This window comes from Heloderma suspectum, chromosome 3, assembly GCF_057233095.1.
Source record: "Heloderma suspectum isolate Gila_16-S chromosome 3, 16-S_ref, whole genome shotgun sequence".
NCBI classification, from domain to species: Eukaryota; Metazoa; Chordata; class Lepidosauria; order Squamata; family Helodermatidae; genus Heloderma; species Heloderma suspectum.
Window position 1 is genome coordinate 49,797,330 of NC_139460.1, and position 18,796 is coordinate 49,816,125.

The following is an 18,796-nucleotide window of genomic DNA, read 5'->3' on the forward strand; positions in this document are numbered from 1 at the left end:
GCATGCCTTTGCATTTGTCCGTGATGAGTCTCTTTTGGGAAATAAAAAAAGAATAAATGTCTCAGACTGAGAGATGGGGTCTTCAGGGCAAGTTATAACCTTCCTTTTTAAATCATGTCCATCATCAGCCATCTGATCGCAGCTTTCTTTCTACAGGATAGTCCGATTCAGGTGTACTCTTTCCAGCTCCAGGTGAAAACCTTTTTATTTTCCCAGGAATTTTAGCATTTTAGTCTTTGGGCTCTGCTGTTCTAAATATGTTACTCTTTTAAATCTCTGCATTGCTACTAAGTTTTATGCTGGTTGTATTTTTATACTGTAGTTTTAATGCTTTTGCGTTTTATATTGTTTTTATGCTGTACTTACGGTTTTAATTTTTGTGAACCGCCCAGAGAGCTTTGGCTATTGGGTGGCCAATAGCCAAAGCTATTATAATAAATAGGGGGGGGGGATTCCAAAAATTGGGTAGCAGAGCCCTTCCTCTTGAGGAAGGCAGATTCTGGATCCAACTCAAACAAAATACATATTGCTTCAGAAAACTTTTGCCTTAATTGCCAAATTAAAAGACAATTCATAGGAATAATTCAATTAAAATGTCTTAAACTGGGTTTCAGCCCTACCTTTTAACCACTGTAAGATCTATCAATGGTTGGGTTTCTGGGGTTAAGGATAGGCAGGTAGAGAGGTACAGCTATAACAATTATAATAAATAAAAATGAATTTGTATGCCTCATTACGCACCCCAAAACTTTGGGATGGGAAGGGTAATGAATCTAAATTTTGTGATAATCAGGAGCAGCAGCAAAAAAAAAAAGGAACAGAGAATAAAAAGTATTGGTTTAATAAAAGGAACGCAATTCTTATCACTGCAATCCCCAGGCCCCATCTGCGTCAAGTACTTGCTTATGGAATACAGGTTCTTCTCATTTACAGACTGCACAAAAAAATTATGCACTGCTTGTTATGCTTATACTGCCATAATAGCTACAGAAGATTAGTTCCTAGTTAAATTACTAACTACTCATGACTTTTCATCCAAACTTGTAATAATTATCAGAAATGTTTGTCCTCCAAAGCCTAAAATAAAAACAAACACCACATAGATTTGTTTGTAGCCCCAGCCACGTTATTCATAGTTTTGGTTTCACAGTAGAGAATTACAAGTCCTGCTGGCAACAGAAATTAAGGTCAACAACATTTTAATATAAACAGCATTTTGTAATAGCACAGAATAAAATTTCAGTTTCATCAGTTCCTAGGTAGTAACTGAAGGCCCAGAAAAGCACAAAATATAGGGAGGGGATCAAGGGAGAAAATCCGCCATTACCTCCCAGGGCTGTAAAATTAAAAAACTGGAAATCTTGAGGAAAAGTGAAAACAAATTTATGCAATATTGGCTCTTTCAAAATCATATGCAATGTTTTAAAACAGTTACTGCCAATTAATGCTATTGCAAATTTCAGTGATCTAAAATGTCAAAGCCAGTAATGTTAGTAATAGCACTGATCCTGCGTTTAACTGGATTCAACAATCAACTGGAAAACTCAACATGATGCTGGAAAATGTACTTTCAAATGTTGCAGAATACAGAACACCTTTAGGAGCTTTTCTACACAAGGCTGTTAATCCACTGTATCTACTTTCAGTTTCATCACAAAATTGAGATCTGAGGTCTACACAAAGAGCTTTTCTTTCCTGATTTTCCACTTCATAACCTCTAGGTGGTGCTGTGCTATAGCAGAACATTGCAGTTACATAAGTAGAAAAATACATTTTCTTTCACTTTCACAAATAATACTCCATTTTCCCTGCTCTAAAAAAAAGGGGGGAAGTGCTGTTAAAAAACTGAAGTGAAATTGGAGGGTCATGACATCGTCTAAAGAACTTGCAAACAATTGTGAGTAAGTAATGACAAACACACAATAAGTGCCTTGTATAGAAAAGCTCTAGGTATCTGGGAATCTACTAAACATGGCAAAGCCTTTATACAACATAGCCTCTGACTCTTCATGCTTCTCCCTTGCCTTAGTTTCCTGCATCTTCTGCACCAAATGTAAAACTGAGGAATGTCTGAAGATATACACACATAATGAAGGAACAAACATGTACAAAAGTTTTGAAGCTTGTTTCAATTCATACAAACTTTCCATTTTCTGAAGCCCGTGAGGTTCAAAGCAAAAGGTTCTAGCATGTTTACTCAGAAGCGTCTTAAAGAGTTCAAACAGGGCTTACTCCCAGGTAAGCGTGCACAGAATTCTTTGCACTGTATACTGACTTACTGTTGAAAAAAACACTAATGAATATCCAAATTTATTGCTACTTCTACTGGGCTTTCTCTCTTAAAAAACCGAGTTGCCTCAATTTCTGCATGAAAATATCGAAGTTTATGTATAGGGGTGCCCAAAACCTTGAGCATGCCCAGGATTAGTTTTTGATGCCCCAATGCCGTATCACAGACAGCTTTTTAAAACTGAGGCAAGTTTCAAAGAGGTTTGCTACAGAAAGCAGGGACTGCTGTTCAAGAAACACAAACTCAGAAGCTCCTTGGCTGTGCGGAACATGTTGCCCAGGCCTTTGGGTCTAGGCCAGTCCTCCTGAGACCAGGCATATCTGTACCTCAGTGTTGATGTCTTCTTAACTGCCATTTCATTCCTATCTTCCCAACTGACAAAAACGGAACTATATTTAGAAAGATATTTAGGCTTGGATCCGGAGATGTATTGCACAACTGGTAAGGCACTTCTGCTTGTGCAAGGCACCTCTGCCAAATTTTCCCTATTTCCCATCCCACTGCAGCCCCTAGTACCCCACACAACTTTCCAGGGGGTCTCTTGTCCCTCAGAAGCAGCTGGATGGGGGGCGGGGAAGAGGGGGAGACAGGAATGCCCTGCTGCACAAGTGTTCTGCTCATCTCTCTGGATCCAGCCCACTGTATCTGTGCAGCAGTTTGGAGCTCCATGTAACGTTAGGCATATTTTTAAGTATCGTCTCAATAAAATTAAGGCATTTATACTTTTAAATTTAATAAATACACCAAGTAGTATGATTTTATCCAGTAATTTAGTCCTACCCATGTCTACTGAGAAGTAAATCCTACTGTGTTCAAGGTGCTTACTTCCCAGGAGAGCGTGCATAGGATTAATTGCACTTAGGTGTCACTGAAATCCATGGAAAAGTTGGTCATAATTAATTTAAATACTATTGATTTTAATGGGACTGAAGTTTAACTAACTTAATCTGGATCCAACCCAATATATTTTATGGTCCTCAAGTAGTAAAGCAAGCTGCAGTTTGGTAAAATACTAAGTAGAGCATATATTTCAGTTTTCCCAACATTTCTGGTTGATTCTAAAAAAACACACCTGGAAAACACATTGAATTTCACTGATCTCAACCGTGGCTTCCACATTTCTAGAAATTTTACAACTCTGCTATAGGTATCTAAGATTGGTCTTTGAACATCATCGAAAAAGTTACCTAAACATTCAAATAGAAAAGCCAGACTCAGTTATTAAGAACAAGTATGATCTCCACTGCTACCCAAGAAGTACTAGAACATCCCATAAGGCAGTCTTCCCCAACCCAATGACCTCCAGATGTGTTAGACAGCTCCCATCATCCCCAGCCAACATCTGGAGGTGCAAGGCTGGGGAAGGCAGCTATAGGAGTATTTCCGAACGTAGATTCTTAAGGCCTCAAACAAACCATTCATGATTATAGGTGCAATGTTTAAGTTTTAGAAGATCAACAACCAACCTAAGATAAGATCAGAGCATCCTTTCATTATAAATGTGCTATGTTTTGCTCTTATTCTAGATGGTTGCAGATGTTTTTGCAACAGGCATCAATGTTCAGTTTCCTTCTCCACACCCACAGATGATGGAGTCATTCCCTACAGTGAATTTTGCCAACCTCACAGGATATATTTTTAATTTGTATTTTAAGTCTTTGAGAGCTGCTTTGGGGCATCTGTTTGAAAAGCAGTATAATTTTCAGGCTGATTAGGAATGCCTTTTGGTCAGGGATGAGTCACTTGTGAAGGTAGTTAACGAGAACCAGAATTCTTAAAACTGAAAGGTACACCTTCTAATCAGTGCAGTTTTACACCTAGACTATCTAGCACTTGATTTACAGAGAAGAACATTATTCTGTGCATGTGTAGGCAAACACTGTGTGCTTGTGCATGTATGCATACATAATTTATATATTAATCAGTACAGTGGTGGTAGCAGCAGTGACCTTATCTTACAGGAACCTGAACTTTTCACCTTCCCTTTTTGCAAAAGGCCAATGGCAATGTGTGAAATCTGATGGTGCAACACAGCTTTGGCAATATTTTCCATGAACATTCACTTCTAATCCAGCTTTACAAAAGAACTGTTAGACATTTACATTTCCAGGCCTTATGTTTTTACCTAAGCTATTTCTAGTGAAACCTAATTCTGTTAGTTCAAACAGGATCTGTTCCAGATACTGGAAGTATATGAAGCTAGGACCTTCGGGCACTCAGAAAAGGCTCTGCTGGGAACAAAATATTTCACACATAGGCAGGACACCTCATAGATGGCTATAGGCTCCTTCTCCTAAGCTATCTGAGGATGAACTGTGCTACCATGCTTCACCAAGATCATTTACCCAGTGCACTACATGTGATGCCATTTCTTTCACAATTTACTGTAGCATTGTCCCCATTACATGAAGTTGCTTGCCACGCTATGCATCTGATACATTATAAAAGGCCAAATGGATGAACTCATTTTTAAATAAATGACTCAACAGAGAAGACTGGATTTACAGGTGTAAGACGCACCAGCAGGGAACTCTTAACTGCTGAAATGAGCTAGAAAGCATTCTGTAAATAATTGCTTCACTTAGGAGGGCAAGTAAGAGTAGGCCCTTATAACTGCCTGATAGGTCTCAAGAGAGACTTCCTGTGTAACCCTTAAACAGTTTGCAGTATTTTATACAGTCTGTGATCAAATATTGAGTGCACCTCCCCTTGTATTGCCTGCCACCTTTCCCAAGCTCTTGCATTTCAGGTGACATCATAGCAGTACAAATGGTCAGTGAATCATCCACCAAGTGCAAATGGAGCAGCTTGTGGCTTTTAAAGAGAATACTTGTATATAATAAAATTGAACACTATTTCTAAGGCACATGATAAGAGAATAAGCAGACAAAAACTAACTGCCACACAATGACAGTTTGATGACCAAGTGGGCAAGTGTTTATGTCCTTTCCTCATGGCTGACTGTATGCAGCCAGTACCAGTTGTCAGTGCACCCAATCTTTGGGATGACGCAAAACTTCTAGGATTTCCGCTTCCCTGGAATTCTCTGGCGGTGAATGCATATACTCCCACCTGTATACAAGAAGTGGGGAACAGCTGTTAAGTCTTTCTCCTTCCCTCAATATTTTAAATTACAAATGTTAACACACCATTATTTCTACATATCAAGCAGGAAGTATGATCAAGAACAACTATAGGCAACTTGGTAACCTCCAGATGTCTTGGACTACAACTTCCATAAGCCCAAACTAGCATGGGCAGTGGTCAGGTATTATGGGAACTGTAGCCCAAAACATCTGGAGGGCACCAGGTTGCCTACCACAGAGCTAAACAGTACCATTTTATGCCTGTTCTGATTACATACAAAACATTTACCATGGTTTTGTTTGTATTCTGCATTCTGAAACTCAACTAATAGAAGTCTATTTTTCAAAGGAATACTTTCTCATATTTGCTTTTTCCTACCAAAATATTTGTTCATTTAGAAATAACTTACAGAGCAAACCTATCCTCAAGATATGCCTGCTGGGCAGGATAAAATCACTATTAAATCCCCTTGCACAGGTAAACCAAAATCAGATGCTGCCATTTCATCTGAGACTGGAGCGATGGCAGCATGCACACAAAACACAATGAGGTGGAGCTAGGGAGGAGTGGGCCTTATTCAGAATTGTATGCTTGTTCAGGAATTGCTCCTGCCCCCTATGATAGTAATGTTAAACCTACAAAAAAGGGTAATGTAAATAAACACATTCCCATTAGAGAGCCCTAGCTGCAACTACTCCTGCAATTGGGGCTGCAAGGACAAGGCACCTCATGTAGGTAAGAAAGGAGTAGGGACTCTCCAACAAATGGAAGCTTTATCAATGCAGGACTCTTGAATATCCTCCAACTTTCCCCTATACTGACTAAACAACCCCTCCTTAGCAGGTAGTAGCCCTCTCTTCTGCATACTGGGGGTGAACTGTAGGCCACAAAAACAGGTGAGTTCACACTATGTACTGATGGAGGCAAGGGGGAGCATAGCTGCTGGTGCTGGCCAAATGTGCCATTGCAGCATAAGAGCCAAGGCAGCAGAACAAACAGTGTCTGCATACAGAGTTCCAATTAAAGTCCTTACACTGGATAAGCAAGTTATCTTTATAGTAACTTTATGAACCACACTGACCCAGCTGACTCCCCCCAAATGTAAACATCCAGAGAACTACTGAGCGAGTGCACATTCACTGGGGGAATGGAGAGCCTGGCTCCCACCCTATTACCCATTCAGTGAGCACCTAGCAACAGCTAACGTCTCCTGCAGCTGTTACCTGATGTATACCCCTATCCCCATGTCTTTCTGGTCTTTCCACAGGGAACCAGGCTCATGGTGGGAAGGACATTCCTCACCTACTGCCCTTCAGACCACAAGTGAAGCATGCCAAAGCAGTCACCAGCTGTTCACTCTTCTTTGCAGCTCTCTTATTCTAGCTCCAAAGTTTTGCTACCACCAGTTTTAACAACTGATAACAACTATCAAATTATAATTCCTCCTTTTTCTTAATAACGCATTAGTAGAAAACCCTTCTGGCCTAATACAATACTTTGTTCTCACCAATCCAGCAAGGGTGATCTACATGCAGAAGTAGGTTGATACACATAACTGATGCAAATGCTTGACCAGATGCACATTTGCACCCGTATCCTGGAACTCATCTGACCCCGGGACAATGGATGCATAGCTTGGGGCAGATGAAAATGTGCAACGCGTAGTAGCTTGATAGGGGATGCACAAGACTAGACACACATATCTGGAGCTGGACCAGGCACTTGGCTTTAACCTCCCTACAGTGATATCTTATTTACAACAAAAAGTAACAGAACCTATTAGTTTCCTATCAAAGGAATACCTGAAAAGTCTGTTTGGCTGGTTGTAATTATATTCTTACCTGGCAGTGAGTGGCAAAGACATAAGAATACTTTCAATCCTTGATCCTGGTGTTGCAAGACCAAACTTTGTGCCTCTGTCATAAACAAGATTGAATTCCACATACCTGTTGGAGAAGACAAGAAAAAGTCAATTTACAGAGGGGTAGCCATGTTAGTCTGTTGCAGCAAAAACAACTAAGAGTCTAAGACTAACAAATTTATTCTGGCATGAGTTTTTGTGGACACTGTCCACTTCATCAGATACATGAAAGGTTAATCTCAAATTGGCAGATGGTGGTAGTGGTGGTGAGATGTAAACTGTGTTGTCAGAGGGAACTGAAATGCAGAAAGTGCAGACAGTGATAATTAACTGTTGCCATTCACAAAACACTGTTGGGTGATAACACAGATGTAATCGCAATGGTGAGCTGATTAACATATGTAATGTGATTTTTTTTTTAAATTGGCCTTATTAAAACCACAGGAAATAGAATCCCTTGATGAACTCTACTTCAGCGATGTTGTGATGATATCTGTCTTTAAAATTCCTTTAATCAAGAACAGCAATTCCTGTTTCTTTAAAATTGCTGCATTTACTCAGGCTTTGCTTATCATGGAGAAAGGCAAGGAGCAATGCAGGCCACAGCAGCTCAAATACCTGACCACAGAAATCAGTAGGGGCAATGCTCAGCCCCTACACTGGCTTTCAAGATTTTACTAGGCATTGCCCACACATTTTCAAGCAAATCTTCACAGGCAGCAAAAAACACAACACGCAGTCTAAGGATCTTGAACTACTGAATTCAGTACCAATACCTGAAATGTTTTGAACAATATTGCTCAACTGTATGGCTCAAAAGCAAAATAGCATCAGTGGGTCAACTTCAGCATTTGTGCAGCAATGAATGCTCAGCATTGTTTCTTTAAAACAACGGGAAGTACAGAAAAACATACATTTTGCAAAATGAGAAAGATGGGTTCCAAATAAGCAATCTGAATGGACTGTCAGATAAGCATGCACTTGTAAACCGTCACAATGGACTGAAAATTACTCTGTCCTTGGCATAATTTTCCTTTCCAGCACCCAACCAAATCAAAAAAGCTTTTTTGCTACTACAATAGCATCCTTATCCCACTGAGTAAATTCTTACTTATGCTACAGCTCTTTCACATATTTCTGGAGCAGGGCCTGGGAAAAGTGTTTTTAAAAACTCTCTTACAGTGCCACAGCCCTGATCCAAATTCGGCTCCCTCATGGCTGCAGCTATCCTGTAAAAACCTGATGGAGATTTGATTGTGATCTCCTGCCATCTCATCTAATTGCACCCTTAAAGAATAAACCACTGTCTTTGCAGATTAAAAACGCAATAACTAATTTTACCAATATTTTAAAAGTTGGAAATGGCATGTATTTACAGTGCCTTGAATAAAAGAAGGAAAGAGTGGAGTCAATGGATGACTCACTCCAAGGTTCTAATCTTGAGAAGAAAGAATAGAAGCAGGCAGTGGAGGGATAGTGAAACAGCAAATTGTTTCTTCAACAGATGAGTAAAAAGACATAAAATACATGTCTTTTATGGAACTTTCTCCACAAGTATGAGAATAATGAGTAGTTTGTAACTTTTGGATGTGACAGATGGAAACAAAAGTGAGAGCTTCTACTTGTGCTATTTTGAAGTGTTTTACTGCGATATTTTGCCTCCGCTCTGGTTATCTAATGAGAAAACTTAACATTGCGAGTTATAGCAACAGTCTCAACTACTGCAAAGGCTGATTATTTACTCCATTTCAAAATCCTCACAGCATTGCACTCCCTGTCTTTAGAACTAGTCAAAATGAGTGAGGATAGGAAGAGGAGGGGCTGTAGTAACTCCTTATCTTGGTGTAAAGAAAAACAGAATTCACAGAAGGACCCACAGCTAGCCTAATCCCAGACATTACATGGTTTATCAAAAGGCTTGAAAGACCCTGATATGGGTTCTTCCTCAAGCAACGCCCTAATCTCACACACACACAGTTATGCTCCAACACCCTGCCATCTAAACAGAACTGCTCACACCAACAATCTAAATCTCACATCTAAATAGAACTGCTCACACCATACCATTGGAGGGAGATACTAAACTTGAAAGTGCAGTATCTTCCTCCACTAAACTTCTTCTCTCAGTATTTTCTGTGCAGACTTCATTGAATAGCCAGTCCTTTAAAGAGAATCAGAAGTTGTCAATGTTTGGTATTACAAACAGCACAACACAACTTTTCAGAAAATGCAGTTAACTTAAAATACAGCTGCTATGCTGTTCACTAGGAACATAACTTGTCTTTACTGAAAGAATGTCACTGGTTTCCAACCCAATGCGAAGCACAACTCAAAGTGCTGCTGCTTACCTTTAAAGCCCTGTATAGCTTAGGCCCCAGGTGGCTGAAGGAATACCTATTCCTATACCAACCAGACAGGGTACTGAGATCATCTTCAGGGGCTCTCTTCTAGGTGGTCCTGCTATTAAAGATGAGGCAGGTGGCAACCAGAGAATGTGCGTTCTTAGTGGTGACACTAATATGTAATTACCTCCCCTGGAAAGCCTCACCTGGAACCAACCTTGTCATCTTTTCAGTACCGGACAAACATTTTTATTCTCCCAGGCTTTTAAAATGTATTTTTAAAAGCATATTGCTATTTATTGTATTTTAATCTTGGTTTTTTTGTAAACCATTTGGGAAGTTTTGCTGAAAAGCAGTATATAAATCTTTTAAATAAAGTAACAGTAAATAAGTCAATAACCTAATTTACTTAATAAAATATAAACAAGTAGTCAGTTATTTCAATGGATTTTCAGCCATAAATAAGTAGCACAGCACTGAACTTTGGGACAACCGCATCTTAATTAAGAAGGTTCTTGGCTACTTCAAATGTATTACATTAAATTTATTTTTTTAAGAGCCAAAATGTTCTGGATTCGTGGTCTTGATGGGTACATCAACTGAAAGCCAGGACACCATCTTTCCTCCCAAACATACAAAGCCCTCTGTCACTCACCTTCCTCTACGGATCTGCTGCCACAATTTTTCCCCTGGTGTGAATTTGTCATGGCAGTGTTTCTTCACAATAGGAACATAGCAAGGCACAATGGCTTTGGCACAACTCTGCACAAACTGAAAAACTTCTTCTTTTGAAGGTGAGTCCAGGTCATCAAAAAATATGCCTCCAATCCCTCGTCGTTCTCCACGGTGCTTGATGTAAAAATATTCATCACACCTGTAACCACCAACAACCCAAGTCAAAGATATCACACAAGTATAGAAGTCTAAAATCCCCAAAATGTAAACTGCAGATAAGATTACACTAGTTAAACATAACCAAAACATGACACACTATAAAGTGGCAAATACTTTTCCTTTCGATAAAACCCTTAGGCACAAAAATGCATTATGAAAGCAGATTTTTAAATATATTGGTATAAATGAGTGGCAAGCAAACCATTAAAACAGAAATTATGGTAGACACACAGGCAATGTTTTTTAAGTTATGAGGAATGAGTTTTAAAAACTTATTTTCTGAAGCTGGGGCACTGAACTGCAAATACATTTCTCACCTAGTGCTCGAGTTGTTCAATAGCACAAATTTCTGCAATAAAGTGGTAAACCCACTTTCTTTCCAGCAAGTTTTTAAAGTTTTTAATTGGACAGTTCATATATTTTATTATTTATTTCTTTGATTTGTACCCCACCTTTCTACCAAAAAATGGCACTCAAGGCAGCTTACAGATACAATTAAAATTTATTAAAACAATACATGAAAATTAAAATATAATAATTACAGAACAAATTGTAAAAATATATCAAAAATTTTGGTCGATGATACATTATCATTGACCTAGTTTGGATGATTGTTTGGGTTTATGAAGCCAAGAATGAAAATCTAAATACGGTCAACATTTCAAATTAAATGGACATGTCTTCAAAAATTCAATGACCCACACATGTGGACAACCCTTGGAGACCTTCAGTGCATCCCGCAGCAGACACCCCAAGCCATCCCGCTGCTAAATTTTCCCACCTTCCTGCTGCTTTTCCTTTCCTGCTAGGCTGGAGGTCAGAGAAGTTTCTTCTTCCCTCCCAGCATGGAAGGGAACTGTGAATTAGTGTGTGTAGATGGAAGAAAAGGGGTGTCCCTGCCCACTTTTGGTGTTGGCCTTGTCTGTCTCCATTATGTGGTCCCCATCCACTTTCCCCTGAGGGAATACTGACCTTGATCCCCAAAAAGTTACCCTCTGCTGATCTCCCTGTTATCCAAGAACAGAAACAAGTCAATCTCAGGAAATGAGATAACCCCTAATCTGAAAAAGTAAATTTTCTCGGCAAAAAGCTTCTTGCAGACTATTGAGAAAAGTTTGCAACATTTGTTCAAAGGGAAGAAGCCACGGCCACAGTGAACAGGAAACAAGAAACACTGGGTTCAGGGTGAATGAGCAGGAGCAATAGAAACTGAGAAGTTCTCCTTGGCAGCAGTGCTTGGCAAGGTGTCAGAGTACACGTTTGGAAGTACTTTCCAAGCACTATCACCTGTGTTGGCCAAAGAAGAGTACCTGCTCCCTCCTTCCAAATATATGGAAGGAAGATCCCCTTATTAACTTGGTAAAAGCATGAACTGGTACTTAGAAACCTAACTTTAGAATAACTGCTAGAAAAACATTTTGTTCACTTATTCAGACAAGAAGACTGTTGATGTTCTCTGAGAACCTTCATAGGCAAATTCATTCAGAAACACCTCCACAGTACTAATACTGACAGAACAGATTTGTAAACTAAACCCCAGACTATCCATTCTTTCTTCAGGAGACAAGTTGAATAGGGCTTCCTACATACCATTTCTTAAACTTAGGATACAGCTCTGGGTTATGCTCATCACAGGCTTCCTTCAGAGTTTTGTGAAAATGAACTGCATCGTCTTTGTCCAAGTAAGTTGGAGTAAGGTCTGTTCCACCACCAAACCACCACTGTTTAGTACCTAAACAGGAAAAATCCCACCCTAGAGTTTAATGTTTTACCTTATAAGAGCATGTCAGATGCATTTTTCCTCCATTTATTCATGTAATATATGAATAATCACATGCAGTGACGGGGAGAGCAATCCTATGCCCCCAGACAGTGTTTGGTTAGGAAAGCAAGCTCCCTGCCCCTTGCCCCTGGTAGCTGGCATGGAGAGAACTGCACTGGCTAACTCTCCATGCTCAAAAAACGGAGTGCAGAGATGGGGAAAAGGGGGTGTTCCAGGCAGCGGGGAGGGGAGGAGACCAGAGCAGCTGCCTTATGACATTTCCTATGGCCGCACCAGCCTCCTTCCCTTCCCCTCCGAGGCGCTACCACTAGAGGGGCGAAACTGCTGTCTAGCAGAAATGCAGGGCAGCTGGAGGGTGGAACCTCTGCTCTCCTGCAGTCCTGCATCGGATACTCAACAGCCTCCAAGTTCAAAGGCTGCTGATTATCTGGATAGGATTGCGCCCTTACTAACTGATCTGTAATACACAAAAACCAAGACTATTGTGAACTTAAAGCAACTGCCTGAATTATACTTGCCAGTGCATTTTATGAAGGATTTCACTGTAGTAATAGAGAAGACATTATTTCTTTTAATGTCAAGCCTTCCCCATGTTAGGGGGTAGAGAAGATCACAATTTAAAAACAACATGTCATAAAATCAGACATACAGATCACGCATATATGTAAGAGGTGGGTTGCCACTTCTACATCTTTGTCACACAATTTCTGATGTATGCATATACATTAGGACATCATGTGGGACCAAGAAGTCAAAGTGCAGTGAAATAAAATGAATTTGGACAAGATTTTCCTTCCTGTCTTCTAGAATTTGACTTGGGCTAAGAGATATGACTGTCTTGACATAATAAAGTGCTTATTTTATATAAGAATACAGTAGTGTAAGGCTTATTACTACAGATTTATCAGACCGATTTTGCTCATTTTTGTTTTAAACTGAAGCTTGAGCAGTGTAGATGTGGAGAAAATTTTGAAACTTTGAAAAAGTTCAAAGCTCGAGCTTTGGGAGGCTCCGAAAGAGAGAAAGGACAGAGATGAGGCAAAGAGAGGTTAATGCATATGCTCCACACTGGGAATGTAATGTCACATGTGACACAGTGTGTGTATGCTTACTTCTGTGAAGTCTTAGAGTGCTGGGCTAATGAAAGAAAAGGCACAGAATGTTGGGAAAGGAGCTGAAGAAAAGTCAATTGGTGACAGAGGAAGAGGAAGAGAAGCTGAGGAGAAAGAGGACACCAGAAGGAGAAGAGAGAGAAATCTTACATCACATGTTTTCAACCTCAAACTTCAAGAAATGGTAAACAATATTTTAGAAAAGAATATTTTTTTGTGTTCACCTTTGCCGGTTTATTTGTAGTACATTTTAAAAGTGTAAAGTTGTTCCAGTCGCAAGGGAAACAAGCAAACATTTTTATCCAATCATTTTCGGACTACTAGCCCCCGTGGCGACACAGAATTTGCACTAGTATAAAAATATTACTTACACACCCAGAGTGAAATAAAGTACTTTTATTATTCAGATTCATTTACACCCACCATTCATACTTAATGCAGAAATAGAAAGAGTTCGACTTACAACACATCTGCCAGCAGAGACCCCATCCCCTCTCTCACCAAAAGGACGTTTTTAGAGTTGAGATAGAAGGCAGGAACCTTACCCATCGAGTAAAATTTCCTTTTATATCCATAAGTCCCATAGTAATACTTGGTACACATTATGCTGTAAGTTTACTGATTGGATATTATAAGGTGGTCTAGCTTCCTTTAAGCCCCTTACTATAAATCTAAGTGCTTCCCTTCCGAAAAAGTCATTATTGATGTTTTGACTAATTCAAGGATTTCAAGAAGCCTCTAAGTTCTCCTTAAGCATCTTGTCTCTATAGATACAGTGTCAACCACAGAGACAACGTTATCTAAAAAGGCACTTTAACCACAACCTGTTCTCTTAAACTTCTCTCTTTTCCAAGGTACAAATGGCTCTACTACCCCATACAAATACTTCTGAAATTCATTCTGACACAAACTAGGCCTACTGAACCAATATTTTACCAGGTCTAGTAATCTTTGGTTCTCTTACCTATCCCAACATTTACTCATCTTATATTAGCTATACTGCTCTTACACATAAGCCAAAGGCCTTATGGCAGGTTCATATAGTCATTGAGCTTAAAGGAAGCTCAGTTACAATGATGCAGAGTTTAGAGAACTCCAATGCAATTCTTAATCCACTGTTGTAGTTTAAGGCTTCTGTCTTCTAAAGTTTGTATCCAAGAGTCTTACACACACACACACATATATATATATTTCTGGATTATTACAGATCTTACCGTCTGCCTCCTCAATTTCAAAGTATCTGTAGTTGAAGTGTATAGTGGGAACGTATGGGTTCTTTGGATGAATAACGGAACTTACGCCCATAGCACAAAAAGGCAATTTTCCTAGATGATAACACAAAAAAGAAGTCTTAACCAACAAGAGTAACATATTGGGTAGGATCCAACGGTGTCCCAGTACTAGTGCTAATGGTGTTGCGCTAGCATAAACCAACGCTTGGACAACATAACTAGCACAACGGCAAAGTGCTGCTTTCCCCACTACGCTAGGTATGTTTAAAAAAACGAAACTGAAAGCTTTCTAACTGTGCTTCCAGTTCTGCAGCTTGCATCCAAGAAGCAACACATCTGCAGCCTAATTTTTTAAAAGACACCAATATCCAAACTTTCAGAAAAGTAAATTAGCATCATGTCTCATTGTTCAAAATACACTTAAGATCGAGAAAAGATAAAAGGAGAACCCTATAGTAACTTTAACTTCTTGCTTTAGGTGCATCTTCAAGACTTAGGCTGCAATCCTATACTCAGCTCCTGGAAATAGGTCATGCTGAATTCAATGAGACTTATTTCTGTATAGACATGCATAAGTTTGCATTATTTATAACCAAATAACATGTTGCACAGAAGGCTTGTGGATTCCCAGAACCCTTTGGCTGTGGAAAGCTGGATGCTGGACTAGATGGGTCTTTCGTCTGATCCACCAGGACTGCAGCCTTCAGCAGGCTCACCATGTTGGGGCTTCAGAGTTTTCCCTCTGCTCCTCATCTGCTGAGCTGCTTCTTCAGAAAGGTGCCCAAAAACAACAGACACGTTGACTCCAGCCTTCTCAAATATTTCACCATTCTGAAGTACACAGCTGATGCCTCCCCCACCTGTTAAATACAAGAATCAGAGTCTTCTTCCACTACCAGTCAATTTTTAAAATATTAAGAGTATATTATCCAAACCTAAGCAAAAAGCAGGGATCAAATTACAGGAAGTCAAGCAGTCCAATGCCTTTATTCTTTCATATGAATAAATATTCCCCCTTAGATAAATAAATAAATAAATATTCCCCCTTAGCTACTAATTTTAGGAGGCTACGGGGGAGGTGGGGAACATGATTTGGTTAAAACTGGCTGGAGTCGGGAGTGGAGCTGATGGATTTCATTAAAGCCTCCCGTAACTTTTGTCCCTTCATTCAGGCACTGGAAGAAAGGGTGGATAAAGGATTAAATAATGATGTTTTATCTTGAGGCATAACAACTTCACAGCAGGTATTATTTTAGTTAATACATTCCAACTTATGTAAAGTTTACCACTTCAGGGACATATGGCCACTGATGACCTGAAGTTTGTAAAAAATATTTACATTCTGTCACTACACAGAAGGAGGACTGTAGTCAGAGCCACTTGCTACTGTTAGTAGAAGGAAATTCAAATGGCCATCTCTCTCTCTCTCTCTCTCACACACACGCGCGCGCACACACACACACACTTTAGGGATAATAAAAGGATACAGAGTCACTTTCAGCCACCTTCCTCCCCAGACCATTAATTTATATGTGTGATAGGTTTTTTTTTTTGGGGGGGGGGGGTAAGGATGTGGTGCTCTTTGATAATTGTCAAGACCAGATAGGACCTCCAAGCAGGATCCTCCTTTCTTATCTTCTTCACCTAACACACCATGTATGCACCACAAGACTCAGTCATAAAAAGCCCTCCCATTAAATGACTAATGCTTATCCTCAATCCACAGCCAGTTGTTCAACTGATGCAGACTCATTTCAGGATGTTTGCCTCTAAAAATGGTTCCAATTCAAGCAATTATGCAATTTTAACTTTCACAAGTCTTCTGCTCCTATTACACAACATTTTGTTACAGGTCTGACATCACTCCAGAGCTGCAGAAGAACCAAGCAAATATGATTGAGAGAGAATAGAAGCAACAGTGAACAACTCTTGAAGCCCTGGTCCCAATGAACCATAGGGTCCTGCACACAGGAACACCAACAGAAGCTGTTTGCATGTTCGACCTCATAACCTTAGCTATATATTTGAAGTCATAAGACTATACTATTTTATACTGAATATCAAGCACACACTTCCCAGATGCATGTCAACAATACTTTAAGTCATCTAGATATGGCTTCCATTGGGCAAGGCATCCTATTGATCCTTTTTTTCATTTGTTGCCACTGGGTTCATTGCTATAGATTAATCAACTCTCTGTACTAGGGAATAAAACAACAGTCTCATCATAATACAGCATGCACACAAGTTCCTATACATCTTCCCTCTCATACACAGGATGTTATAAACATTCAGTCTGGATCCCATGTACCAGATATGCACCAGAAGAGTGTCAAGTACAAGTTATTTTAAACTTCCCCCTCCCATCTGTCACTTCTTTATTTGGGGTATTTTCACTGTAGGTACACAAAGATCACATTCCTGTACTCCAAAATGAACTACTACATCCTAGCTGAGCAGTCACAATCACTAATGAATTCATCAAATTCACTCATAAGCACACAGTGAAAGGGTGGATGAGAAGAATACTCTTTAACCAAGCTGTAGGCATGACAGGTCTGCTGAAAGGTGTCAAACAGTAAATTCATCCTCAGTTTAAGACTTCTAGCCCCTGCTTACTCTTCTACAGCAGCTCCAACATGTACAGTACTCTGTGATGCCTGAGGTTTTGGGGGGTTTTTTTATTAATTAAACGGGAAATAAATTCAAGATGTTAGTTACAACCTTGTGCACACTTACTGGGAGATTAAACCCTCACTGAACTGAGCTGTAAGTAAAGAGCACCACGGGATAAGGTTAAGTCTAATCAAACCTGAGCAGAGCCACGTACCGCGGCAACTACTCTGGATTAGTTAACCTGGAGTAGAACGGTTGTATCCAGTGCTAGTCTTACTTAGCGCAGACTGAAATGAACGGGACTTATGCCAGTCAGGACTAACATATGTCCTATTCTTTTCAATGGGTCTTCTCTAAGTAGGCCTAATACTGGATACAACCCAATGCGTGAGTACCTGCGTGCGTGCGAGAGACAGAGAGACAGAGAAACAGACATGTTGCGTGTAGGCGCAGTTAAAGGAGAGGAGCTCTTCTCCACTCCTTTCCCTCACGCAGCCACCGCGCGCAGAGCCTGGGTCACCTTCCTTCCTCTCCCAGCGGTCCACGGTGAAAGCGGCGGCGCGGTCGACCTGGGCCAAGGCGTTGCACACCTGGCTCTGCGTCTCCATAATGAGCAGCTCCATGCGGCTCCGCATGTCCCCGCGCCGGTCCCGCAGGTCGCGCAGCCTGCTCACCGGCGCAGCCATGAAGCGCTCGCAGCGCCGCGCAAGGTCGTCGTCGTCGTCGCCGCCTTCCGCGGCGTCGGGCTTCTGCTGCCGCCGCTCCTCCATCCCCGCCCGTCGCGCCAAGCCCAGCCCGGCCATCGCCGCCGCCGCCGCGCCCACACCCCAGGCTAGCGCCGGCCGCCGCCACCCCTTGCCCGCCCAGCGAGGAGAGCTGCCCTGCGGCGGCTGGCAGCCGCCGGAGCAGAAGCTCCTGGAGCAGCGCGGCCCAGGGCCTAGCCACAGAGCCCGGGCGCCTACAGCGCAACCCCCGCGCAAGAGACGAGACATGACCGCCGCCGCCGAGCCCGGAGTTCCCTCAGAAACGCCTCGCAACAGCCTCGCGCGCGCGCGCGCCCGCTCGCCTCGGCGGCAGCGGAGGAAGCACAGTCCGGAGCAATGGCTCTCGGGACATGTAGTTCCACCGTCAGCCGCGCGCGTGGCGAGCGGGCTGCCATCGCACTACAACTCCCAGCAGCCCCCAAACGAGAGGCGCCGCCGAGTAGGAGGAAAGGAGTGTGGAAGCGGGAAAGCCTTTCGCACCTCAAGACGGCAGGTGTGGGCTGAAAGCGCGTAGGACAAAACAACCGGGAGAGAGCGTGGGGCGCAACTGCAGCGTGTGAGGTGGAGGTAGCGCTGCGGCCCTATCCGCGCTCAGCTGGGGAGTAGCTCCCCCCCCCCCCCCGGAGTTCTGCGAGAATGAATTTAACTTCTCAGCAAACGCGCTTCGGGTTGTACTGCACACGGGACCTAGTCGCAGCTAGGCAGAGAAGAATACGTTGCCAGCGCCTCCCCCCAAAGAATGGTGTGTCATGCAATAAAGTTGCAGTGGTGGAATTCTGGCTCTGTCTTCTGAGGCGAAGAAGCGGATGCCTTTG

General features: G+C 41.5%; 1 protein-coding gene across 4 annotated transcripts; it reads right to left on the bottom strand.

The window, feature by feature from the left end:
- Positions 1-825: 825 nt before the first annotated feature.
- On the bottom strand, positions 826-18,291 carry CPOX (coproporphyrinogen oxidase). Of its 4 annotated transcripts, none has more exons than XR_014789046.1 (8): positions 17,738-18,291; positions 15,318-15,461; positions 14,584-14,694; positions 12,065-12,206; positions 10,236-10,454; positions 9,303-9,399; positions 7,219-7,323; positions 826-5,362 (listed from the first exon to the last, which is right to left on the bottom strand). XR_014789046.1 is itself a non-coding variant. In XM_084843177.1 (7 exons), the coding sequence occupies exons 1-7, from the start codon at positions 18,207-18,209 to the stop codon at positions 5,275-5,277; spliced, it is 1,281 nt and encodes a 426-aa protein (XP_084699303.1). In that variant the 5' UTR covers positions 18,210-18,291; the 3' UTR covers positions 826-5,274. The 4 variants fall into 4 exon arrangements, 2 of the variants coding, with proteins under 2 accessions (XP_084699303.1, XP_084699304.1); XR_014789047.1 differs by having other exon boundaries at positions 4,654-5,362; positions 9,324-9,399; XM_084843177.1 differs by lacking the exon at positions 9,303-9,399.
- Between the last annotated feature and the right edge of the window lie 505 nt (positions 18,292-18,796).